The sequence below is a fragment of the Castanea sativa genome, chromosome 2 (assembly GCF_040712315.1).
Source record: "Castanea sativa cultivar Marrone di Chiusa Pesio chromosome 2, ASM4071231v1".
Lineage (NCBI taxonomy): Eukaryota > Viridiplantae > Streptophyta > Magnoliopsida > Fagales > Fagaceae > Castanea > Castanea sativa.
The window spans coordinates 2,502,294-2,529,753 of NC_134014.1; the positions used below are offsets into that span (position 1 = coordinate 2,502,294).

General features: G+C 35.0%; 2 protein-coding genes and 1 pseudogene across 2 annotated transcripts; 2 read left to right on the forward strand and 1 right to left on the reverse strand.

Moving 5' to 3' along the window:
* The first annotated feature begins 1,786 nt into the window (after positions 1-1,786).
* LOC142624064 (zinc finger BED domain-containing protein RICESLEEPER 1-like) lies at positions 1,787-4,077 on the forward strand (annotated as a pseudogene).
* Positions 4,078-5,640: 1,563 nt separating this feature from the next.
* On the reverse strand, positions 5,641-19,170 carry LOC142623354 (uncharacterized). Its single transcript, XM_075796749.1, has 3 exons — positions 18,022-19,170; positions 11,022-11,329; positions 5,641-6,145 (listed from the first exon to the last, which is right to left on the reverse strand). The coding sequence occupies exons 1-3, from the start codon at positions 18,981-18,983 to the stop codon at positions 5,793-5,795; spliced, it is 1,623 nt and encodes a 540-aa protein (XP_075652864.1). The 5' UTR covers positions 18,984-19,170; the 3' UTR covers positions 5,641-5,792.
* Positions 19,171-25,587: 6,417 nt separating this feature from the next.
* On the forward strand, positions 25,588-26,733 carry LOC142624302 (zinc finger BED domain-containing protein DAYSLEEPER-like). Its single transcript, XM_075797834.1, has 3 exons — positions 25,588-25,717; positions 26,183-26,251; positions 26,342-26,733. The coding sequence occupies exons 1-3, from the start codon at positions 25,588-25,590 to the stop codon at positions 26,731-26,733; spliced, it is 591 nt and encodes a 196-aa protein (XP_075653949.1).
* Positions 26,734-27,460: the final 727 nt, after the last annotated feature.

Consider the following 27,460-nt stretch of genomic DNA (forward strand, 5'->3'; position numbering starts at 1 on the left):
TGATTCGGTTCCTTCTCTAAGAAAACCCAAATGTTCGGTTCGGGTAGCAGGTTAAGGGTTTGAAAACCCGTATAACTCAACTCGACCAAAAGTTTTAGGGTAAAGAAAAAAAAAATCTCTCGGTTCTTGAGGTGAGCACGTGAAACTGAGTATGATAAGACTAAAGCCCTGTTAAATTGAGAACTACATGCATCTAGAGTCTTCCACGCAAAAGCAAAAATCAAATAACCAGAAGATAGAAGCTCAGAATGACTAAAATTGAAATGGAAATCCCATCTCAAACACTGTTCCACACGCAAGCCTCAGTCTTCAATTCCATCTTAGACCTGTTCTCAGTATCTCACTCTCTCATAAATCAAAATCTCACTCTCAATCTCAGTCTCCGTTCTCTTTACTCTCAACCTCAAGTCTCTCTAGTCTCAAGTCTTAAGTCTCAACCCTTCACTCCATACCCTTCATAATCCAAACCCTAGCTGTTGTCGCCACTGCCTCATCACCACGCTCACGGCTTCGCCTCACTTTCCACCATGGGTTAAGCCTTCTCATGGTCACAAATCGGCTTCTTAGCTCAAGACTCTCAAGTATATTTTCTTCCTTTTTCATCTATCTTTTTCTCTATTTGGGAATATGCTTTTTTTTTCCCTTTAAATTTATGTACATCTCTCTGATATTTAGTTTTTTGTTTTTTGGGGGGTGTTTTAATTTGCTTTTTTCATTAAATTTCTACAAAAGCCATAAATCTGTAATGGTTATCCGATGTAATTTGGTTGTTGGTGGTATCACATATTGCCCACATATCAGGTAAATTTCTTTTTAATTTCATCCTTATAATTGTTTATTTATTTTTACCCTTTTGGTATCATTTACAGGTAGAATTTCCTACATATAGTCGTTCTATTATGTAGCAATATTACATTTGTAATAGTGATTTTTATATTTTATATTTTCTTATTATTCTTTGCACAGCTGAGGTTGTCATATTTGTAACAATATGCCCACTTATTTGAAGTATTTTAAGTATAAATAACTTGTCAAAAAAAAGTATTTTAAGTATAAATAAATGAGTGTAGAAGGTGGAGCACTTTCCCTGCACATTTTCATCCGTGCCTCCTATTTCTGTCCTGCTGTTTCATGTGCTTTCTTATTTCCTAATTTCATTCAATCTTGAAGTTCTTTCTCTATGTTTAATTAGCTCATCTTCCTATCTTTGTAGAGGTCAAACAAAAAATGCATTTTTTTGGCTTTAAATCTTCCTTGTATTATGATCACACTTATGGTTTGTTTACATGACACTTCTTTTACCATATTTAATGAGACTCATTTTCACTGGAAATTCTCAGCCAAAAGTTTGGGGAGATAGCTTTTTGAGCTATCATAGCTGATGAAAAAAGATGAACCCCTAATTTTAAAAGATGAAATCCTAACACATTTTTATTTTGTTTATTTGATTGTATGTTATTGCTAATTTGTTTGATCCATTTTGCTTTTCTAATTTAAAAAATTGAAACCCTAATTTTATACAAGAGTTGAAATTTGTTCAAGAGGCTACTCTATTTGCTTTCTCTTCAAGGTCGAATCCCTAACAGCTAAAGATTCTCTAAGGTATCATTTATCTTCAGTTGTTTCTTTTTTAACTTCTTGTTGTTTGTTTGTTACTTTGTTGTTGTTTTTCTTGCTGCTTTGACCTATTGTTGTTGTTGTGTCACTTGTGTGTGTTCTTGTTATTGGGTTAGTAGTATCATTGTTATGGTAGTTTGCTAATGCATAAATTTGATGTCTTTAGGTTATGAAATCCTCTAGTGATGCACCCCCTTCCCAAACAACACCTACTGCCCAAGCTGAACCTGTTGCCCAAGCTAAACCTATTGCCACTCCAACTAATGTTGAGGTTCCCCCACTTCCACCTAAAGGTAAAGGCAAGGTGTGTAATAATAGGAAAAAGTCTATTGCTTAGGACCATTTTGATAAAGTAGATATTGGTGAGGGTCATTTTAAGGTTGTTTGCAATTATTGTCAAAAAACTTATCTAGCTGATAGTAAGGGGCATGGTACTGCTAATTTATTGAATCATATGCCAGTTTGTGTTAAGAACCCTAATAGAGATACATTTAAAAAGCAGCAAACCTTAGCGTTTGAACCCAAAATGGATGGGGAGGAAGGGTTTTAGCTTGTACCAACAACCTTTACTGTTGAGGCTTCTAGAAAGGCACTCGCTAAAATGGTTATAATAGATGAGTTGCCTTTTAGGTTTGTTGAAGGGTATGGGTTTCAAAGATATTCGACAACCTTACAACCTAAGTTGCGAATTAGGGATATCCCATCTCGTCAAACTGTGGCTAGGGATGTGATTGGCATTTATGGTGTTGAGAGAGAGAAACTTAGGGGGGCCTTGAAGGGTCGTAGGGTGTGTCTTACTACGGACACATGGACTAGTATTCAAAATCTGAATTATATGTCACTTACATGTCACTTTATTGATGATGATTGGAAGTTGCATAAGGGAATTTTAAAATTTTGTCAAGTTGAAGACCATAAGGAGGAGACTATAGGTAGAAAGATTGAGATGTGTTTGCGTGAGTGGGGTATTAATGACATATTCACTTTAACAGTGGACAATGCTAGCCCAAATGGTGCCACCATTAAGTTTTTGCAAACTGTAACTAAAGATTGGGAGGGGACTGTTTTAGAGCATGAGTTCTTACACATGAGGTGTTGTGCACATATCCTAATTTGATTGTGGGGGATGGTATGAGAGAAATTGATGCATCCATTGCTAAGGTGCATGAAGCTATGAGGTATGTGAAGTCCTCACCAAATAGGAATCAAACTTTTATGGGTTTTGTGGAGAGATTAGGTATTGAGTTTAAGTCTCTTCTTTGTCTAAATGTATCAACTAGGTGGAACTCTACCTACTTCATGTTAGAAACCGCACAAAAATTTGAGAAAGTATTCATACGAATGGACTTTGAGGATGATAGTTATTCTTCATACTTTATGAAAAAGGAGAATAGTGGTGGTATGGGATCTCCAAGTGGTATTGATTTCCAAAATTGTAGGACATTTGTGGGTTTTTTGAAGCTTTTTTACAATGCAACAAAAAAGTTTTCAAGTTCTTTGTATGTTACTGCAAACACCTTTTTTGATGAGATGTTTGTCATTCAAGAGAATATTTCCCATTTAAGTAAATCTCAAAACCACCTCTTGAAAAACATGGCAACTAAAATGGAATCTAAGTTTGATAAGTATTGGGGGAAAGGGGATAAAATTAATCATCTCTTGTATGTGGTTGTGGTTCTTGATCTAAGAAAGAAGTTGAGCTTTTTGAAGTTTTGTTTTTTTTAAATTTATGGGATTGAAGTGGTTGATGAGATGATTGAATTGGTGAGGGATTCCTTCGTTAAGTTGTATGATTATTACTCTTGTGTTGATTTACCAAATGTACAAGTACCAAGTGGAAGTGAGAGGACACACATAGAAGGTGAGTCAATTGGTTGTAGCGATCCATATGCGATGGTTAATTCTAGGTTTGAGCGTTTCTTGGAGGTTAAGCAGTCCATAGGGTATAGCAATAAGATTGACAAATATTTGGCTGAAAATTGTGAAAGTAAGAGGGGGGGATGTGAAATTTGAGATATTGGGGTGGTGGAAGACCAATTCAAATAGGTATCAAGTGCTGTCCAAATTGGCTAGGGATGTTTTGGCTGTACCTGTTTCTATTGTTGCTTCTGAGTCAGCGTTCAGTATCGGAGGACGCATACTTGATCCATTTCAGAGTTCACTCTTTCCACTCATGGTTCAATATTGTTTGTGGACAAGATTGGCTTCAAGCCTTGGTTCCAATTTCTTTTCGCAAATCAAAGGATGAGTTAGAGGCCTTGGAAGATGAATTTCATGATTTAGGTAATATGTTAACTTCCAAACTTTTTGTCTATTAAGTGCTATTAAATGTGTCTTATGCAAATAAAATTTAATCTAATAGCCTTTATTTCTTTCTCTTTTCTAGTTATACGTCAAGCAGTAGCAGGTGGTGAAAGTTCAAGCTCAAGCAAAGGTATCTCAATTAGTGTTGATGACTAATCACTAACTGGGTAAGTTTTTGCCCTTACGGTTATTTCTATTGAGTTTGGTTCTGCCCTCTCTATTGTTTTGGTTATTACTATTCTGTATTTTTTGGTCTTGTCCTTATATTTTTATTGATAAATATCTTTTTGCCCATTTTCTTGTAGGAGGAAGGACACATTTTATATAGGAGGCAGATTTTTGAATACATTTTGGAAGTTCTTTTGGACATATTGCTTTTCTAACTTATAATTTATAAATCAACTCTTGCTTATAGGAAAGAAAACTTATTAAGTTTATACGTTTTCTTTTCTATAAGTCATGGACTTAACTATAAAGTAGTTGCTCTTTAATACTTTAGAAAAACTATTTTTTTGGAAATATTTAGGTATTTCATAATTGTAATTAATTAAAATTAGCTATTGCCTTACACACTTGCAGTAACTACCTTTTTGCCTTCTCTGACTCTATGAAAATATTGCAAGATGCTTTTATTATCTTTTGTTGCCAGACTTGTGGTGTGGTTGTGATTGATTTATTTGTTAGAATTTGATTGCTGGCTTGTGTAAGTTGTGTTACATGTATGGAATGGTTGGCACAACTTGGCAGGTTTAATAGGTTGAGATGTGCTTTTGTAGTTATTAGACTTTTCTTGATTTGTTTTTGGATTTTTAAAGTATTGCCTAGATCTTAATGCTAAGGCATTTTGAAAAAAATTTCTTTCTTGTATTGTGTGGTTTTAACAAATGGTTAGAAAGTGATATTATGTGTGTTTTTATGTACTGCCCAAGTCTTAAGGCTAAGGCATTTTTAAAAATATTTCTTTTTTGTATTGTGTGGTTTTAACAGTTAGTTAGAAAGTGATATTATGTGTGTTTTTATGTGCTTGCTAATTGCCTAGGTTTTTACTTGTTATTTACAGTATTTGTTATCATTATATGTGAGCTAAAAACATTAAGTTTGGACTGATAAGGCTTGGAGGCCCAAAAGATTCAAAGTTGTGTAATGGCATACAAGCTGAGCTTGAAGGCCCAATTTGAAATAAAGGATCTGAAAAGAGGCCCATATGATATATATACATGGTTCAAAAATATATAAATTTTTGTTAAATGTAAGCCCATTATTTTGGGCCAAAAGATTCAAAGTTGTGTAATGGCATACAAGCTGAGCTTGAAAGCCCAAATAAATGATGTGAAAAGAGGCCCATATGATATATATATATATATATATATACATGGTTCAAAAATATATAAATCTTTATTAAAAGTAAGCCCATTATTTTGGGCCCAAAAGGCCTATCAAAAATTGAGTTAAAAAAAAATTCATGCAAATTCACAAATTAGCCCAATTCGAAGCCCAAACCCGCCTACCCAACAAATCCGACCCGTTCAACCAATGACCTGAATCGCCGGGTCTAGCCCATATATCGGGTCAGTTGCGAATCACACTTTTGGTAACCTGATCCAGTCGGGTCAAGACCGGGTCAGGCCCAAACCCGAGCCGACCTGACTCGTGGACAGCCCTAAATATCATATCATCAACTCGAATAAGCACCTGTTTCAAAGAAGGCTGCACGAAATATAACATCAGAAATTGTTGGCAAATCACATTAAATCTTTCATCATCAAATGAGACCTAGGTCATCAAATGAGTCCTAAGGCTCAGATATTCTTACAGTAATAACCGAGTATAAATAAGAATACACAACAATACCATGCATGGACACCAAGAATCTACTTGGACAGGTATTCTCTCAGGCTCTCAATCGTAACCTTCTTCTTTGTGTCAAAATCAAATTTCTCCATATCAGAAGCAGTTCCAAGATAACCATAGAAGATCCTCTTTTTCTCTCCTGTCTTCTCATCCACCTTTACAAGGTTTGGGTTCTTCTCATCATCCCTGCTAAAATGTGAGGGCTGTACTCGCGCCCAAGCCTTGCGTCCATGATTTTCTTTCTCAAAGAATTCGGCCATCTGCAAGGCCTCCTTAAGGCCTGATTGATCACCAGAAAACTTAACCAGTGTCGTACCCAAATGACCCTCTCTCCCATACAAAGACCGTGACTTACCACCTCCAAATCCAAGTTCTGAAACATGAACACCAAGGAGAAAAGATAAATAAAATAACTTGTCAGAAGGACTTTGCAGTCTCATAAGTTGAGTGCGCAACAATGCCTCACGGATAATTTGCGGAAAGAGTTAAATTAACTTCAATTTTCCAACTTTTGTTAAATTTGATGATAATGGATCCAAAAAAAATAAAAATCCATAATTGATGGTAACTGGCAAATAAAAAAATTTTAAAAAAAAATACAAAAATACAGGTTCAAACATTGCTACCACCAGATGATATTTCAAGATGAGTAACAAAAACACAACATTTACAAGTGAAAAACCTAAAAGCACCTGTCTTCTTTGGATCCTATCTCCAAAAACCACCACTAAACCTTAGTCCCAACATTTATGGGGGTCATCTATGAATCCCCACCAGAGTAGTCAATGTTGGCCACATGTATTTTTTTGCATCATTCTATTCTATCCAAATCACATTTCTTCAAGAAAAAAAAAGCCACATTTCCCATAAATATCAACAATATATGAGAACCAGTACATGATCCGATACATCCCTGCCTATATCAACACATGGAATCACAGTTGTCAAAAAGCATAAGCAGCACTTATAGAATGACATTAATTACATATAAAACCCCAACGACTCTACAGTGGTCTATTCGCACACGCATCCTCATGCTGCTCATGCAATCACAATCACAAATACAAACACATGCAAATGTAGATACCTAAAATCCCATGTAACTCCTCTAGATATGTGGCCTAGCACAAAAACTCTTCCAATGTGAATGTCCTGCCCTAATAGAATGCATCATTCCCTTAACACCATTTATTTACCACCTAAAACTTACACCCAAATTACCCAATAACCTACAAACCATATTAAAGTTTCTTTCAATACTAAATAAAGCTTAAGCTGTACTCTTTTAAAAATGTGATTAAACTGATACAGAGGAAATTCATTCTTAAAAAAAAGAATTTGAAATTTTGAAATACACAGTGAAAGAAACGCACTTTTCAACTTTTTTTTACTCAGAAAGAAATTAAATATTTAGAAAATGAATTCTAATTCTAAACATCGGAACAAGTGATGGATTTTTTAATTCAAGTGAAATCATACTAATCCCTTTCACTTGGGGGTTAAATCTCCACACCCAAAAAATAAAAAAGAAGGTATATGTGAAACCAACTTATCTGCCGCAAAAAGCTAATTTTAAAATGTGCATCATTCTAAAAATTAAATGATCAAAACCAAGCACAAACTCAAGTAGATGCTAAGCAACATCTGGAGAGAGTGGAGTTGGTGGACAATAGGATTGAAGCTGGAAGTAAAGAATACCTACAAAGACTGAAAAGGGGCAAACTATAATTGAAGTAAAGAAAAAGATAATAGGATTGAAGCTGGAACAATCAAATATCAATTTCTAGGCACAAAGATCTGAAGAAAAATTCAAATATGATATTTCATAAAATTGAAGACTACCTACAAAGTCTGAAAAGGGGCAAACTATAATAGCCTTTAGTAAACCTAGAATCTTTGCAATTAAATTATAACCATCCAAAAATCACATGTTAGTCACACAGCCTGTTAAAATACTTGACATAATAATAGATAAAACATGACATAAAAATAAAAGACAATGGACTAACAGACCCCCCCCCCCTCCTTTTTTTTTTCTTTTCTTTTGGGCTTAAATTTTCCTACATACAATTTGAGGAACAAAAAGAAAATGAGGTAAAGGGGTCAAGGGGAGCCTGTAAGGAAGATCATCTGATCTTACTAGGAATCAACATACTAGCAACCATGAAAGGAGCTGCAATTGTTTGCTCTAATATCCTCTATTATATGAGATAAACTCATGAATCATGATCTAGATGCTTAGATCCCAGTTTTTAGTCTGAGACTCTTAATTGCAAAGGAAGAGAAGCTGATGAGCTCTAACTCAACCAACGCCTCGTCTACCCCATAAGAAAGAGTGGAAAATAGCATCATGGTTTCAAAACATGCTGGGTGCATTTAAACTCACCAATCAAAAATATTGCATAGGAACAGTTGCATGGGCTGTGGGAAAGACTAAGAACACTAGATTCCAACAAGCTTAAAACTGGCAACTTTCTAAGATGGATGCAAAACTCAGTTAACTCTTTCATCCATATTTAGAAATAAGCGGGTCAGGAAAATATGGAAATAAATCAATAGTCCAACTATAGGTAGGGTGGTAACTAAGTGCTTCAAGAACAGATAAGAAAGAGAAACAATATGAGAGAAAACACTCACAAGTACATTATCAATAACAATCTTAACCCTGACAACAATTATTAGGCTTAAATCATTAATAAAGAATGAGCCTTCTTGTATAGCAGTCAATCCTTGTCCGCCAATGCCATCTGCTTTAATATGGGGCCTCACATAACGTGAAGTTAACAAAAATCTAACCCATAATCACCTCCAACCATAGCTTAACAACTGTTTAGTTCAGTGACCAACCATGAGGCCCCAACCCACTTCTTCTAATCACAGCACTAGACATTCCTACAAAGAATTGTACACCCAACACCACCCTCCACCAGTGAAAGTGTTTGGACTGTGGCACCAAGTGAAATCATCTATTGGAATGAAATCCTGATATCGCTCTTCTTTTAACTTGGATCTCAACCTATGAACCTTCCAAAAGATTAATATGGTTTCCAAAGCACCCAATAAAAATTGGGCATGCTCCTCAGGATGCTTTTCCAAAGAAAGGAATCCTTGTGACATCTTTGCTAATTTTAAAAATGAGATTGTTAACAAAAAAAGAAAAAAGAAAAAAAAGATAAGAGAGAGAGAGATTCTTGTTCCCAAAAACTGAAACTTTAAATGGAGAGTCAGACATTGCTTAATATTGCATTACCAACTTTTGTAATAACTCAAAGCCAAAATATGGTTGGTAGTGGTTACAGGATTGCTTTCAACCAACCAATCTGACCAAGTTGAAGCCCTAGCTTAAAAGAGATCTTAGTCATGTAAAACAAGTATACTTCGTACCGTGGGAATAATAAACCCCTAAAATTAAACTTCAGATTGCCTCCAACTAACCAACCTAACCAAGTAGAAGCCCTCACTTAAAAAATATCTTAGTCGAGTGAAACAAGTATAATTCATAATGTGAGCATAATAAAGATTCAGATTCTGAAAGGGTAAGTAAATCCTTATCAAGGCCAAAGCCAAAAGGAGGCCACAACCAACATGTAAACCAGGATGTGAAAGTAATAAAAGTTGCATCCCAAAAGAAAAGAAATTGAGATGGTTGGATGAGAAGGTCAAATTTCGATAAACAAAGAATACAACGATGTTAATGAATCATGACAATCACAAAATGCACCACCACCAAGAGGGGCCAAAGGCATCTTGACCTAGTGGTGCCTTCTACTCCCCCAAAAAGGGAGTGAGCTTCACTTCCCCTAGCCCTAAAAAGACACCACACAGGTATTCATAATGAGAACCATATTTTTAACAAAAAATCAAGCCTAAATACCAGCCAAGACCTTTAATGACAGTCCAAATTAGAGCAGCGGAAGAAAAACTAAAAGACGAAAGCAGATGACTAAAATAATGAGTCATTTAATTTGTAAAACCATAGAACAAGAATGTAAAAACCCATAAAAAAAAAAAAAAAAAATTTATAAAATTACTGTAAGAGTTAAATTGAACTTAACCAAAATGTGATGCAACAGCAAACCATGATTTAGTGCAGAGTTTCTGCATCTTAACAATGTCCTTTAGCAGAAAATTTGAATATATCAAGTACTCTATACTACATCCCCTCAACCCCCAAATCACACTCTTTTTCAACCCTGCCTTGTATATATTGCCTGAAGACTTAAATTCACAATTATATCTTAGAGGAAACCTGGTTAATGGTTCCACAAACAAGCACATCTGCAATAAAGCTAGGTGTTTACTCTTAGCTCAAAATAAACAATGTTGCAATTGACCAACTCAACTGAGCTTTTATAATTACCCTATTATAAAATCAAAGACTAAGAGGAATAAGTACCAATAAAAGAAACATTTTTATGTCACAAACAGACTCATAAATGAAAGAATGCTCCCCCACCCCACCAAAAAAAAAAAAAAGAAGTCAAACCATTTAGCCAGAAAATGGACTCTATTGCAAATGAATAAGTCTAAAGGAAATAACAACTATAAGGCAAGAAACTTTTAGACAACAAATAGACTATAAACGTGAAAGAACTGAGTATTGATTAGATGGCAAAATAAAGTATCATAGACTAACAAACAAATTAAGATGGAGGTGGTCGTAGCACAAGAAAATAAAAAGTGAATTCGGAAGGGAAAATAAGTATATATACACTCGGCATTTGGCAAGGCCTTGATCCTAACTACCTACAGGCAAATACACACATTATATTTTGTCTCTATATAAGGTCAATTCTAAAATGAAAGAAACCCTCAAATCAAATCAATATATCATTAGAAGGGTGGTGTGAAAACTAAACTGAAGGGAGTATGCATGCAACTGTGCCCTAGAATTCTCCCTTTTACAATCCAATTACCCTTAGAAAGGATTGAAACCTTTCTTAGAGGAGATGGGTAGGATGGGGACCATTAGGATAGGGGCTATGAAGGGTGGCACAGCCTGAAGGGTTTATAATGAATTTTTCAACATGGTGCTCCTTAATTGAGACAATATAGCAAGGTATACTTCAAAAAAGGATGGTTCGGTGTAATAGAATTTGACATCCCTATTAATCTAGTAAAACTCATCAACAAAAATCTCATATGCATTCTGCATGATCTGATCTAGATGATCAGTGGCCAACCTTTTCTAAGGGAATTTCCATACAAATAACACAAAGAAGACAAATAAATGAAAGGGCGCATTATACCTCTAATCTTACTATCCATTGCTTTGTTTCCCAAACCCTCCATGCGCCCCTCTTTACCCTTTCCTGTAATTGTATTATGAATGATCACCATAGGTGGCCACATAATCAGATCGTACTGGTTCATTGCCGCTTCATCAGCTGATAGAAACTGATACGTCTTTGAGTTATCAGGAGGCTTCAAGTAGTTCCACCCCATTAAAATGCAAAGAGCTTTGTGTAAGCCCAAGTGATCCACATGCAAGTCACCATGATCTGAGTGGTAAGTGTGCATTATGAGACTATGCACATCTGGAAACTCTTTAGTAGACCTGAAATTTGGATATCAAGGGCATTGAAGAATATAATTCAGGTTTTCCTTTCAGTTATCAATATGTGCCTACAAGTTTGAACTAAAAGGGGAATGAAGACAATGCATTCGCAAGTTTAAGGGTAAATTCAAGGAATTATAATAAGGTACTAAGACTAAACAATATCATATAACAGAGCTGAGTAACAAGCATGAAATATATCAGTTGCATCACAGGAACAAAAGTTACAAGTTACAACACCATATAAACAATGAAGTGGTTCCATTGTGTACAAGATTATTTAACCACTAGAACATTTCAAATGAGTTTAGTTCTCTCACATGGAAAGATCCATTTCCAAAGTTTCATAAAACAGCATCATTTTGATATCAATACACAATTTTCTGGAATGAATCTCACCTGATATGATGGGATTGTACCTCCAAATTATAATAATAATATACGATGAAATTTTTTTCAATTATAAAAATAAAAATAAAAAAATGAATTTTTTTACAAACTAGAGTCCTCCAAATGCACTCCAATTAAAACGAACAATCAAGTTTCACTGACCTCTCAACCTAAAAGCATGGCAACATTAGCCTTGATACTAAAACAGAGTATCAGTACATACATAACATAACTTCAGAAAAACATATATCAGCATTCTTATAGACAGCACATTAATAATTCAGCATCACACCACCCATTAATTTCCAGTATCTGAGTGAATGCGACACAAGCAGCCCTGAAAAACTTGTGTACATTAAATAGCATCATTTCGATTCAAATATTGGGTGATGGCACTAATTTCTGTAATGATCTCATCTAAAAAAATGGTTTTGTGCCTTCAAATTATAATAATAACAGAAGTGGGAAAAAAATCACTAACTAGGGACCTGAAAATGCACAAATAAGATTTGCCAACATTTCAACCTTAAAGTATGGCACCCCTAAGATAAGTATGCATACATATCTAACCTAAGACAAACATATATAATCATTCTTGTAGACAGCACATTGTTTCCATTTCAAAAATTAAAAGCATCATGCTATCCATAAGCTACCAGTATCTGAGAGAATGTGACATATATAGATCTGATGAACTTACGCACCTTCACTAATGCCAACTAAAATATTGAATACATCAGCACCAAAAAAAAAATCCTTAAATGAAGGTGCAGTATGTTTTGAGACTCAGCACCATGTATGAAATTAGCATGATGGTTCTCTATGGAAATGTTCCAGATCATAGGAATCAATTGAAAATGATTCGGAACAGTTGATAATTTTTCAAAAATTGAATCAGTTTAAGGCCTGTTTTTCATCTGATATAGGCCTTTCTTTCTGTCAATTTAAACAACAAGGGCAATCAACTTTAAAACATCAGTGCATAATGGCAGGAAAATTAAAAGAAGAACAATCAGGGTGATTGAAACTATGTTAGCCAAGACAGCAATCAGAAGCCCCACGAGTCAAACTTTAAAAGAAGAAAATCTTAAAAGCCATCTTTTTTTCTTAATTAAAACAGATTTGACCGTTTAATGGATTGATACCATCTTCATATGATATTCCACATCTTATGATCTACTATTACAACCTCTAGCTTCCCCTAAATGCTTCTTTCTCATTCTATACACTTTGGTTGCCAGCTGTTCATCTTGACATCCTCATTACACTCATCTTTTAAGCACAAGGATGCCATAAAATGACTAACATAAAGCAATTTCAATGCCAGGAAATAACAAAACCAAGCACAGAAACAGAAACACACACACAGAAACAGAAACCTTGCACACTTATGATTTAACTCCAGAAACGCAAAACTGAGTAGTGCATAACACTGGAGCCAAAGCTAATTGCAATAAGAGTTAACTTATTGATTACACCCGTCCAGCATGCACCCAAATTACACTGCATTAACAGCAATGCATAATATAAGACACACACACACACACATATATATTGATTGGTAAATAAAATGTTTTATTGAGTAATCAAATGAAACAGGATCCCCTTGTACACAGGTGGTGTACCAGGGGTCAACAAATTTAACGAAAAGTACATAAGAAATTATTCCAAGGAGGAAAGAGTGGCCACTTAAGGCAGCCATCCACTCACACAGAGATCATAATAACAATTATATAATATATACACACACACACATATAATGCTACTACCAAAAAAAGCATGAAGACCAACCATTCAAATGGAGTGCTTCACAAATCTCCACCAATAAGACAACTGGCTATGAATTGGAGATGTTTAGTAATAGAATATAAAGTTTGTAGCCCCTAAATATGCATCTAATCTGTTAAAGTTAGGAAAAAGATAGAACACAAATAAATGCAACGTTAAAATTACAAATCAAAGAAGAAAAGTAGCAACTGTGTAGTTTGGGAACTAATTAATAATCAGAAAGGACATAAATGGATGCAATTAAAGACTGATAGGCCACAGTTCCATCCCATGTACTAAGTTATGCAGTACGGCAAAGAATCTTAACATGGAAGTAAAAGATAATGCCATCCAGACAGCATGACTACAATGCATCAGAACAAAAAAAAAAGGATAATTGGATACAGTCGGTGATTAAAACCCATAGATTTATAATATTTTCATACAGACTCATCCTGCACTGCCAAGAATAAAATATAATAAACTAACCTACTAATGAGTGACTTTCAAGATATTAGCTCTCCCAATCTGCCTTTTACAAAAGCACCAAACTGTGGCACTCAAGGTTCTTTTAATGCTAACCCACATCACAGGTTCCCAAAAAAAAAATGAAAGGCATACATTTCAAAAAGTAAAATGCAGTGAAAGAAATGATGCCAAAGACAACAGCAGCATAAAAACAGAGACCATCACTTTTGTTGAAAAAAAAACATGTTGGCTAGCACTATACTGATTACAAACTTGAAATATAACACAAATCCTCATTCACTAATAAATACATATTCATACATTCTATCAAATCTAGTCCGCAAAAATTAAGTCATAGTCATTAAAGCACTATTCTGGCAAGGCATAGAAAAACCACACCTAACAAATCCCATAGAGAGAGTAAAGACAAGACTTAATTAATAATTACTAAAGAAAACAAAAGTGCATACCATATACACATGGAAACTGTAATGCACATGCAATGAAGTAACTAGCCAATACATCATCCAAACTAGACTCTAACTCTCTAAGCCAGTGCTATATGTCTGGACTTCTAAGTAAGTAGTTACAGCTGCATCACAATTTTAACCATCTATAAGTAGATTAGAATAGCAAGATCTGTGCTCCAAGGTGCAGCAACTGTCAAAAAGCACATACAAAATAAATTGAACAAGTTATATCAAACTTTTGCAGCCTACAACTATAGGAACGCATGAAAGAAGCAATAACATATTTCCATCAATCTTAGCATTACAGAAATATGATAATGCTTCTTGCTCCTTCAATCCAACAATTCTTTCTTAAAATTAGATAAAATCCAAAATTTATTGTTTTCCTCTTTGTTTGCATTACATCCTGAACTATTTGACATAGAATGTGAGGGATCTAAAATAAGTAAAGATAACATAATTGAAGCAGATTTCCCCAAGTCTCCCAGATGTCCATAACTACATTAAAACCTAAAAATAAATACCTAACTTTTAATCAAACAACTGAAGGTGACCACTAGCAATATAAAAATTCAACTCAAAAAAGAAATAATACATATTAAATAGATAGATGGTGCGGTTTTGACTAGATAGATGGTGTGGATCATCTCCTCTTGCTGATTGCTATCCTGATTTATATAGGATTTGTCGAAACAAAGAGACGAGTGTGGCTGATCTAATGAGGTACTCCAATGGAGTCCTTCATTGGGAGATGCGTTTTTGTAGGGATGTTCATAATCGGGAATTGGAAGCTTTTTAGAGCTTCATTAATACCATTTATAGCACTCCCATAAGGGGGACTGGGGAGGACAAGAGATGTTGGCTACCTTGTAAGAGTAAAGGATTTACGGTTAGTGCGTACTACCATCTTCTAGTTGGCCACAGTGATCAGTTTTTCCCTTGGAAAAGCATTTGGAAGCAGAAGATTCTCTCTAGAGTAGCTTTCTTTGTTTGGACCGCTGCCTTGGGGAAATGTTTGACAATTGACAATTTGAGGAAAAGAAAGGTTTGCATTTTGGAATGGTGTTATATGTGCAAGTGTAACAGTGAAACCGTTGACCATCTATTCCTTCATTGTCCGGTTGCTCTGGAGTTGTGGAATATGGTTTTTGGTTTATTTGGAGTTTGTTGGGTTATGCCAATGTCTGTTGTTGAGCTTTTTGATTCCTGGCAAGGTCGTTTTGGTCGCCATCGCAATGGAGATATATGGATGGTTGTTCCTCATTGTTTGATGTGGTGTATTTGGAAGAAAAGAAATAGTAGGTGTTTTGAAGACTATGAGCGTTCTATGCCTGATCTCAAGCTTCTTTTTTTCAGAACCTTATTGGACTAGTTCTCAGTGTGGAGAAACCATCCTTTTTCTTCTTTTTTGGATTTTCTTGATTTATGTAATTTTTGTATTTGATTTGTACTCCCCTGTATGCTTCCCATGTACTTGGGTATCTCTCTCTTTTTGTTATCAATAAATCCTTATTACTTATCAAAAAATAATAATTAAATAGGTACTATAACCAGATATTTCAATAGCATACATAAGCCATGTCAAGATACAAGAGATGAGAAACTTTCTTGCAGAAGCACTATAACTAGCTGACACACAAGAACAAAATGCTGTCCACACACTGAAGCAACAAACAGAGCACCATACACCTATATTCAACTCTCATATAGGTGTATGGTGTTCTGCTTGTTAAAGATAGGTAACACCTATATTCAACTCTCACTTTTTTTTTTTTTTTTTTTGATAAATAATAGTCAACTCTCATATTGGCCAAACAATAGTTTCAAACGTACCTAATAGTTATATCCAGGATGCGACCAATAAGAAATAAAAGAATTCCTCAACAAAGTTGATCTTCGATAAATATGAGATAAGAAAATAAAGGCTACCTTAACAAGCTCATCTTTGAGAAATACAAATAAATCTTTTCCTTTATGACAAGACAACCAAGAGAAAGAGACTTGTCTTCATGAAAAAGCAACAAGTGAGATAAACCATTGAATTCTAAGTGCCCACACACATCTTAAGCATTGAATGAAAAGCATCTCTCAGTAATTAGAGATAATTCCTTCATGACAAAGCAACACCAGTCTTCGTATCAAAGCAAAAGAGTGAGATACACCATTGAATTCTAAGTTGGCAAGTACACAAACACACACACATAAACATCTTAAGCATTGGATGAAATGCATCTCTCAGCAATTAGAGAGAGATTGTTCCTTCATGAAAAAAGCAAGTAAACAAGACCAATCTACATAAAAAGCAAAAAAGTGATATAAACAATTGAATTATAAGTGCGCAAAAACACATACAGCCCTTAATAATTGCATGAAAAGCACCTCTCAGCAATAATAGATCCTTCCTTCATTACAGAGCAACTAAGCAAGACTGGTCTTCAAGACAAAGGAAAAAAAAAATGATATACACCGTTGAATTCTAAGTGCACCACACACATGCACACATCCATCTTAAGCATTGGATGAAAAGTTCCTCTGTATCCTTCCATCATGACAAAGCATTAACGTAAGATATACCATTAAATTCCAAGTGTACAAGGCATGCCATGCACACACATCCATCTTAGGCTGTAGGCAATGATCAATTTTAACCATCTATCGTAAAGTTTGGTTGTCAAAGTACTTACAAAATCCTAATAATGCCAGGATCAGTTCCTCCAAAGCCCTCTCTTTGACATAACATTACAAGGGTACTAATAATTAACAAACTTGCCACTACACAATTTCACGTTGTGACTGGATTGGTAAGTAATGTATGCACTCAATGGATCTTGAAACCAATACCCGCCATCTGTCTTGAACTTACAAGAGGAGGATGTGCCCTCATTGGCGAAAATTCCCATTGTAACTGGACTGACTATGATCAAACAGCTCAGTAACTAATCCCTAAATCAAACTAAACACTCAACGTTTCTAAATAGTTGCAGATAGCTAAAACACAAAATTATCACTGTACCACATCTCCCACACAAGTCCCAAATCACCTCCCTTTGACAATCTCATATCCAAAAAATAAAAACCTTGTCTTGACAATTCACCTCCATAGTAAGAAATACTAGAAGTAAAATAACTAGTGCCAACAAATACAACAACAAACAAATCAAGCCTATATCAGACATAATGAACACCTCATTAGCTCTACATATCTCTCAGCAATCACCAATACATAGACCTATGCTGAATGAATTTAAACTCTCTTTTCTTTCTTTCCTTTTCGCTAACTGGGAGTCCAGGGCTTTTCGAACATCTGACTATTCCCCCACGTGTGTACCTGACTATCTATTCCCCCCACCCTCATCTCCTTGGTAATTAAAAGGAGGAATCCCAACTTTCCAACAATGTGTAAAAACACATTATCAAAATTTGCTAAAACACACACTATTTCGAATCCTAACCTTCCAACAATGTATATGACGAGCTATGTTAAAACACACACACACACTATAAGATATGTGCCCAAATAACCTAAGAAAACAATAGCAACATTGATTATCAAGACAAGCACCCAAAAAATAAAACAAAGAAAGTATGATCATCAACCTGCCGCAAGCAAGACATGGAAGGCGGCCGAGTTTGCCATCCTCCAAGTAAGTCTTTTTCTGATTGGAAAGCTCATTAAGCAACTTAGCGAATTGAAGAAACGCCTTGTTCAAGGCGCTCTGATCGACTTGTAGATGCTTATGAAGCACATTATTTTCATTACCACCACCACCACCACCACCGAGTCTAATATACTTTGAAGCTCTATTGTTACTATATTCATCACCACCACCACCACCACCACTACGCCCAAATGGACCACTGTTTCCCGCCAAAAACTCGTTCCCAATTGGAAACCCATTGCCAATTCCAAACTGTTGCCTGTGTTTCTCTTCTTCTTCGTTCATATACTTCCTCTTCAATGATGATGGGCCTTCCATGCTAGGCCCACCAGGCCCAGGCCCACGTCCATCGAGCCCTAGCGAGTTCCAGTAATCCTGCTGGTGCCGATTAAACCCTCCTCCTCCTCCGGGACTCCCCGGAAGCCGATGCGGTGGCAGCATCGGCATCGGCGGGGGCATCGGATTGAAGTCTTGGTAATCGGGAGGGAGAGCGAAGTAGGATCGGACGGTACCGTCGGCGAGAACGAAGGTTCGCCGTTCGAGCATGTGGAACCCATAAGCCGGCGGAGGCGGTGGGCCTAGGGCGGAGAGGTCCGGGAATTGGATTGGGCCTGGGCCGGAGTGGGGAGGAGTAGGGTGAGCTTGGTGGTGGTGGTGTTGGTGTTGGTGGTGGCGCTGATTCGCCGGGCTTGGAGTCGGGGCGGGTTTTGGAGACGGGTTAGGTTTTGAGTCTCCGGGTTTTGGTGAAGGGTTTGGCTTTGAGGGTGTAGTAGTGTTGGCGGTGGCGGAGGGGTTGTTCTCCCAGCGGGATTTGCGGTGAGAGGAAGAGGAGGCGGCGGCGGCGGAGGACGATGAAGGGGGCTTATGCGGTGCGTTTTTGTTAGGGTTAACTCCGGCCATTTACACGGACCGGGTCGGGTCAGGTCGGGTTGGGAAAATTGTGATGGGGTTTCCGAGTGACGAGAGAGAGAGAGAAGAAGAACAACAACAAGAAGAAGGTCGTCTTTTGTTGTTGTTTGAAGTGAAGAGAATGAGATGCTTTTTGTTGTGTAGCTTGTACTTCGTAGGTGCTATCGAGCGTGAGTGAGTTTTTGGAGTGTGGGGCCAAATCTTTATGTTTTTTCAGCTGTTTTGGAATAAACAATGATGTAGATTAGATCTTGGAGTGTGGAATCAGTGGGTTGAAGTTCATCTCAACCGTTCATTCATTACCAAATAAGTCTAAGCTCAAACTTAGATTTATGCTTGATTATAGTTCGAGTCAAACTCAAATATTATATGTATCTATTAAGGCTGCGTTTGGTTGAATGGAAAATATTTTTCGAGTGTAAAATATTTTCAGGTGAAAAAATTTTTGAGAAAGAAAAATATTTCTTTAGTGTTTGATTGCATTTTGAAAATTATATTATAAAAAATTTTCAAGTGTTTGGTAACATCCTGAAAAATACAAATTTTCTATTGGTTTCTTACATTTTTTTGGCTATTTTCTCAGCTTTCAAATACATTTATAATAGAAAATTGCAAGATGTAAACTTTTTAAAGAAACAAAAATCAAAATAAAACTATAAACTCGGTCAAACAGAGAAGGGGAGGAAGAAAGAGTGAGAGATCGAGAGAGCTTGAAATCGGGTCAAGGCTCCGATCTGTGTGTTGGCGTTGCCGACGAGCTTCAGCGGCGATGAGAACGAGGTGACAAGGCTCCGATCTATGTTTGGCGGTGACGACGAGCTTCAGGCGGCGATTATGAGCCAGCGGCGGCGAGGATGGTATTTGTTGGTTCAAACGAGGGATGGGTCGATGGAGATGGGTCGGTGAGGACGAGGATGAGGGATGGGTCGGTGGATGGAGGACGGTGGCGCCGATGAGCTTTGGGTGGATCTAGATGGCAGTCGAGAACGAGAAAGAGAACGGCGGCGCCGATGAGCTTTAGGTCGAGAACGAGATCGATTTTGGGTGGATCGGTTTTGGGTGGTGACGATCTGGATGGCGGCGTCGATGAGCTTCCAGCGGCAACTCCAATCTCTCTCTCTCTAGTTTCACACTCATCTCTTTCTCTCTCTCCACTTTTTCAGTCCGTAAAATGTTATTTGAAGGTAAAATAACTATGGAAATAGTTTTACAGGTGTGAGGGGTATTTTTCGATCAAAGTGTAAATCATTTTCAGTTTGACCGTATTTTCAATTGGTGCCAAACACAAACAATGGTGTAAAATGCTTTCTGGATTTGGTTTTCATGTGAAACAAATGCACCCTAAAATGAAAAATGGATTCAATTATAAATAGCTTTATATAATATTTAATTATTATTTGTAGTTTATTAATTATATTCCATTCATTTTTAACAATTTATAAATTTCTAAATGGGTAAAATATTGTGTTTGTGGTTTTATTTTATGCAGGAAAAAATAAATAAATTAATTAATCAAGTATCTCACAAACAAGCTCAAACTTGCGTGACAAAGAAAATGAACAAATGCTTCAATATATAATCTTGTTTGGTAATGTACTCAAACACGCCGTGTTCAAAATAAAATTAAATGACCAAGCCTGAATTTTATATAACTCGACTTGGCTCTTCTCATTTACAGCCTTAGCTCTACTCTTTTCAGGATCAGAGTCAAGACTTGTAGTTAGGGGGTGACTCTGCTGTTGGTTGTGCCACTAAGGTGTTTTTTTTTTTTTTTGTGACTTTGATGCAAATTGTTGGGCAAGGACAATTATTTTGTTTGATTTTTTTTTTAAAAGTCAAGTTGTTTATTTTTGGTAAAATTGGTTAATTAGAAATTTTTTTTTTTTTAAATCACTATTGGTAATTTTTGTTGTTGGGTTAACTTTTTTGAGCTTGCATATTTTTTTTAATTTAAATTTATAAATTTTTTATGGTCTTTAAAAAGAAGAAAATGCTAGAACTACAATTTTTTTTTTTTTACAAATTACTGATGTGATGAGTGATCATTGGTAAGTAAAAAAGTTGTGTAGGTGGTGGGCCTAAATGCGAACCAATAAAAATTTGCTACCTCAATAGTTTGTAAAAATATTATAGAAAAATTTGTGGCAATAATATCACTCTTAAAAAGAATTAATGATATTATTAAGGGGCAAAGTGTAATTTTATAGAACAAAATTACTAAAATTAATACCTATATTCTAATATTAAAAAAAAGAAAAAAAATTGGGGGCAACGTCAAAGGCTACGTACGTTCGTCCCTAACTCTCTTATTGTGAATTAGGAGACTTGAGTTTCAACAAAATGTATTCTAACAACTAATTAGTGTCTTTTTTTAATAGGATAAAACTTAGGTACAGTACTTTAAGTGTTGTTCTTTAGGTTCCCGTTTAAATTTTAGCCAAGTGTCCAACTAATTAAATCAGCAAACACCGTTAAACCCATCCGTTAGACTGACACCTTCTTCTTCTTCTTCTTCTTTTTTTTTTTGAGAAAGGACTGACAACTTCTAGTTTGGCCATAAAAACCACCCCTGCTATTGTGTTCTTGTTGTAGCTCACCGATCTTTTTTCAGATTGCCCAAAAAACACCACCGCTTAGGGGCACTTGGTTTTAACGCTCTGTTTGTTTCAGCAATGATGTTTTCTAGAAAATAGTTATTTTCTAAAAAAAATTTTCTATAAAACTTTCTCATTTTCCAATATTTGGTAGCAATTTTAAATGAGTTGAAAAATAACCTCATAACTTCCCTTATTTAGCTTGCTGTGAGATAGAGTTGTTTTCCAAAAAAATTTAATGGAAAACAATCTCCAAAAATAAGCCATACTTTTTATGTTGACCAAAGATAGTTTTCCTTTGACTCATCTTTTTTTATGCTACCAAACACTGGAAAACAAGAAAAACTATCTTTACACAAAGTTTTCCATTAAAACAAACAGAGCGTAAATCCAATTAAAACAAGAGGTATTTGATAGACAAAATAGATCTAGCAAATGATATCATTGCGAACACCATCTCGACAAATAATTTCAAAACTAAAGGATAGGATTTAGAGGTAATGTTCACTGGAACAAATCCAGGTTAGATTTGGAAAATGGCCAGCAAGGATTTCCTTGTACCTATATTTTAAGCACATCATTCGTGGCTGGCCTCTTCTCCCATTCTTATGGGTTTGGAAAGAAAACTCAAAGGCATCGACCTCGCCACCAGTTCACTTCAGGAGCCACCGCCAGTTGTGGCGGTGGCAGATCTGAATCGATCTTGGAGTTTAGGATTATTTAGATCGAGACAGATAAAGAGTGATGGAGAGAGAGAAAAAGGGAGAGAAGGGAGAAGAGAGGTTGAGATAAAGCTAGGGCACTACCTTTGGCAGCGATGAGTGGTGAACGGCAAAGCTCGGAGCTCTCAGCCATGGTCTTCAATAGATGAGAGGAGACTGAGAACGAGAGTTTTTTTTTTTTGGGAAACGAAAACGAGAGAATTGAAGTTTTTTTTTTCCTCTCCTTTGACGTTAAAATGTTTTACCCCGTTTGTGCTAATTTAATTAATTGGATAGTGGCTAAAATTTAAGCAAGTAACTTAAGGAATATCACCTGAGTTACTGCACCTAAGTTTTGTCTTTTTTAATAATATACATCAATCATCATATCATCATAAAGTTAATGTTGTGTGTTTCAAATCATATTATATATATAACCGTGGAATTGGATGAGTTGAGATGGTTTTGATTAGATGCAAATTGGATTAGTTTGGATAATGGATTTATTTAACATATCCCGCTTGTAGTTGACCTTAACAAGGCATACCTTATCAAACTAGCTTTTGTAATTCATGTATTTTAGTATGACAGTGAGTTTGGGCCATTGGACTCTAGTACCTTTAATAAAGCAAGTGTCTAATAAATCTAATAGTCTCATCACACACGCTTTGCATGTGCGATGAGACTTTTTTTTTTAGTGGTCCTATTTTGTATAAAATAAAATAAAAACTTTGTTTTTTTATTTTATATATACATAATCTTTATTTTGAAAATATAATTTATAAGTAGATAAAGCAATTTGAAAATTAACTAGAGAATTCTTATCCCCCTTCTCCTATATGTATGTGTGTGTGTGTGTTTCTCAAAAAAAGAAAATTAATTAGAGAGTGGTCATTTTTTAGGCAATATTTTAGTGAGAGTTAGAGTTGCATTTTTACCGGATTATCTTTTAATTTTGTCTCTACTTAAACATAGGAGTGTAGGGGCATTTTTGAACTAAAAAATAAAGAATCCAAACAAGAAAAGTCCCTTAAATAATAGTATAAATACACAAACAAACAACAATAAAGATTTATTTGATTTAGATCTTGAGCCTACAATCTCAATCTCTCTTGTACTTACAAGGAGATGAGATTTTATTAAGGTTTTATTTGATTTAGAGCTTATTGGCCATATTGTTATTGGAATTGTACGAAGTACCAGCACTTGTCATTGTTTTTAAATGAATCCTTAATTTTTTTTAAGGATTAAGTTAACTAGAACAACCAATTGGATGTTTATCAAAAAGACCAATCAACTGGATTAGTAGGCTTCTTGGATACTAAATAGAGTGGAAGTGACTTAGAAAGATGATTAGAATGCTAGAATACGTTGGAGATTCATGCTAGAATAGGATATTTGTGGTAGTAATTTAGGCAAAAGTAACCAATTTATTCCAATGACTAATTATGGAATATCCATTTTTCTTCAAGGAGGAGAAATCAAAAGTTGGTAAAAAGTTAATTTTACTTGGGTCACAGTCCATTGCGAAAATTCCCTCTTTCTATATCACACCTATTCCATCTAAACTTAAACATCCTCCTTTCTAAAATTTTTGTTTTGCAAAGTGAATGATGTAAAAAAATTTGTTTTGCAGAGTGTATAATGTAAGATAGAGGTAGTCAAACCCAAAACCAACACACATGGAAACACCAAGCACTACAAAATAGGTTGAGATTGAAGTGATAGATCCTAGGTTAAAACAATTTTATTACATGATAAAAAAAATGAAAACCTTATATGATCATATTCATATATACCAATTTTTCAAGCAGTCACACCGATAGTTTTAGCTGCCATTATTGAATTTCGAGTGATTGATTGATCAATGCACTAGTGTTATGTTTGGAGTTCTTGTTTGGTTAAACTACGTATTGGGTCTTTGTCCTTTACACCATATTTTTAATTGGTTTATAACTTTTCAATTGTGTCAATTTGGTCCCTAACATTTTAATGCCATGTCAATTTAGTATATATTGTTATCTCTTAATGGAAATTGCTAACGTGGCAAACAGCCAAAAAAAATTAGTTTATTACCACATCAATGGAAGTTAATTCGATATGACACTAAAATATTAGAGACAAAATTGACACAATTGAAAAGTTATGACTAAATTGAAATATAGCTTAAAGTATAGGCACCAAATATGTAGTTTAATTAAATAAAAAACAAAGTATAAGCACCAAATACGCAGTTTAACCAAAGTATAGGCACCAAATACATAGTTTAACCAAAGTATAGACACCAGATACTTGGATACTAAATAAAGTAGAAGTGACTTAAGAAGATGATTAGAATGCTAGAATACAATAGAGTGTTAAATATCACAAGCTAAACAAGAAGATACAAATCAAGGAAAACCTTTCACGAAAACTCCAAGAAAGCTCGAGAAACAGAGAGAGAATTTCTAAGTGAGAAAGAAAATTTCATTATTGAATTTCTATGATTACAAGAACTTACTGATTTACATTGCATTGCTCTACATTTATACTACTAAATACAGTTCTGACAAGAAAGCAAAAGAACGGGAAAATGTAACTAACTTCTAACAACTTTCCTAAAAACACTCTACCAATAATAATTAGCCACTTGTCACTTAATAACTAACTAACAGCTAACTTCCTCACATGCCTTTCACATGCCTTGCTTTATTTTCTAAAACTACAAGTAGTTTCTTCAAAAAAACAAAAATGCTTCTGTCGTTTTGGTCAGCAAGGTTCCTTTGCACTTTAGCTCTCTTTACTTCAGTCTTGCTTCCTTTCTTCAATGCTACTTCACTCATTTTCGTCTGAGCAGATTTCTTAATAGATTCATGACTAACATGCTTGATCATGGCTTATTCTTGTTAATCATAGAAAGAGCTAACTGGTTGTCTAATTACATTAATTTATGAATGGTATTATTCATTTCCCTCCTCTAATTAATATACTCATAATAAGAGTAACAAAAAGAGAGGGTTCATGGTCATTACTGCTCATTTTATCGATCACACTTGAACGTTGCAAAGCCGCGTTTTAAGGAAATTCTTTGAGTTATGAATGTTAAATTTATTAAACCATATAAATCGTACCATATGTCATTGATCACAGTGTTTATTGAGTTATGTTATAATTATTCCTATTATTTTTCTAGGATTATTTATGTTCCTTCTCTACATGAAAGATGTTCTTACTAATGTCCTTGTTGATTGTTTTTTAGAGTAGAAAATTGATAAGAAGTTGTCCACAATAGCTGTTGATAATTATAGCATTAATGATACCATGATAAGACTTCTCTTGAACAAGTTTGATACTAGTTCTCTTATGTTGAGTGGGTCTGTGTTGCATATAAGGTGTGCTGCACATATTTTGAATTTGATTGTTCAAGATAAGTTGTCTCTTATTAGTGATGGTATTGAAAGGATTCATGATAGTGTAATTTATTGAACTGGATCACCAAAAAGGAGACATAAATTTGATGAAAATGCATGTTAATTACGTGTTCAATGCACCAAATAGTTGGTCTTAGATTGTAAGACACGTTGAATTTCAACTTACTTGCTTTCTACTGCATTGATTTATAAAGATGTTTTATCTCGTTTGGCTAAACGTGAAGCATTTTATACTTGTTTACCACATGATTCTGATTAAGAGGTAGCCAAAGATATTTGTGGGAGGTTGGAGTTGTTTTATAGTGTGACTAAGTTATTCTCTAGTCGTAAGTACCCCACAACTAATATGTATTTTACTTTGGTCTATGAGTTGAAAATAGTATTGAATGAATGAAATTTGTCTTCAAATGAGATGATAAGTAGGATGGTAGAAAGCATGCTTGCTAAATTTAATTTTTATTGGGTTAATGTTAATGTTGTTATAGTTGTTGCTGCCATCTTGGATCCAAGATATAAGATGAAGTTATTGGAGTTTTATTATCCTAACATTTATGGTAATCATTTTGATTTGGAGATTAAAAAAATTAATAATCTTTTTTATGAATTGCTTGATGAGTATAAAGATGTATATGAATCCTTTGTAGATTATGAAGGAAGTTCTCATGTGCTTGCAAGTACTTCAAATGAAGTGGTACAAATTAAACGTAGGTTGAGTGGAGTAATGTCATATTTTGATTTGTTTGTTAACAATAGTTCAAGTATTTCAAAGAAACATGGGAGTACTAGAATGGAATTTGATCATTTCATTGATGAGGGAGTGTTGAAAAGGAATGAGGACTTTGATATTTTGGCATGGTGGAAAAGTAATGGCCTCAAATATTCTACTTTACAAAGGATTGCAAGGAAAATTTTAGTTATTTCTGTCACAACTGTTACTTCAGAATTTGCCTTTAGCACTATTGGGAGACTATTAAGTCCACACAGTAGTTGGCTTCATCCCAACACTGTAGAGGCAATGATGTGTACTCAAAATTAGTTATGGAGTGAAATCAAAGATTAGCAATTGTATAATTTGTATTTATAAAATAAAATTAAAATTGTATTTTTATATTTGCTAGTTATAATTTGATAAAGTTTATTCTATTTTTTAATTCATTGTTGTTGTAAGTTCTTCAACTATGTCAGGAGATTGTACACTTCAATCAATTCTTGATGATGAGGAGCCTAATGAAAAGGATGGGAGTTGTGTCACAACTGTGGAGGATTACACTTGTTATATTAATTTAGTAGCTTTTTAATTTCTTGGACTTGTTGGATTAACTTCTTGGACTTGTTGGAATTATTTCTTAGACTTGTTGGATTTATTTTATTTTTATGTTTAGCAGGTAATCTTGGCTATGATTTATTGATTTATGATTAAATAGTGATCTTGGCTATGATTTGCTGATTTATAGATTTATAATTAACAGGTGATTTATTGATTTATGATCAATAGGTTTTTAATGTTCCTATTATTTGGATTGATTTGGCATTGGGTCACTTTATATGAGCTTGAATCTGGACGTTATAAGGCCTGAATTTGCCATCTGGGCAAAAATGATTTTTTTTTCCCTGTTTGGGCCACGGTATAGGCTTCAATTCAATTTTTTTATTGGGCTACAATTTGGGCCGTAGATTAGGCCCAAATCTGATAGGATGGGTTTGGGCGGGCATAAAAAAACCCATTTATTAAACGGGCTAGGTTCGGGTAATGGGTACCGGTC

Coding starts and splice junctions, on each gene's coding strand:
- LOC142623354 (XM_075796749.1), bottom strand. CDS start 18,983: ATGGCCGGAGTTAACCCTAACAAAAACGCACCGCATAAGCCCCCTTCA. Junction 11,330..18,021: donor CCATGTCTTGCTTGCGGCAG/GTTGATGATCAT, acceptor TCCAAATTTCAG/GTCTACTAAAGAGTTTCCAG. Junction 6,146..11,021: donor AATGGATAGTAAGATTAGAG/GTATAATGCGCC, acceptor TTCATGTTTCAG/AACTTGGATTTGGAGGTGGT.
- LOC142624302 (XM_075797834.1), top strand. CDS start 25,588: ATGATAAGACTTCTCTTGAACAAGTTTGATACTAGTTCTCTTATGTTG. Junction 25,718..26,182: donor GTTGTCTCTTATTAGTGATG/GTATTGAAAGGA, acceptor ATGTTGTTATAG/TTGTTGCTGCCATCTTGGAT. Junction 26,252..26,341: donor TTATTATCCTAACATTTATG/GTAATCATTTTG, acceptor AATCCTTTGTAG/ATTATGAAGGAAGTTCTCAT.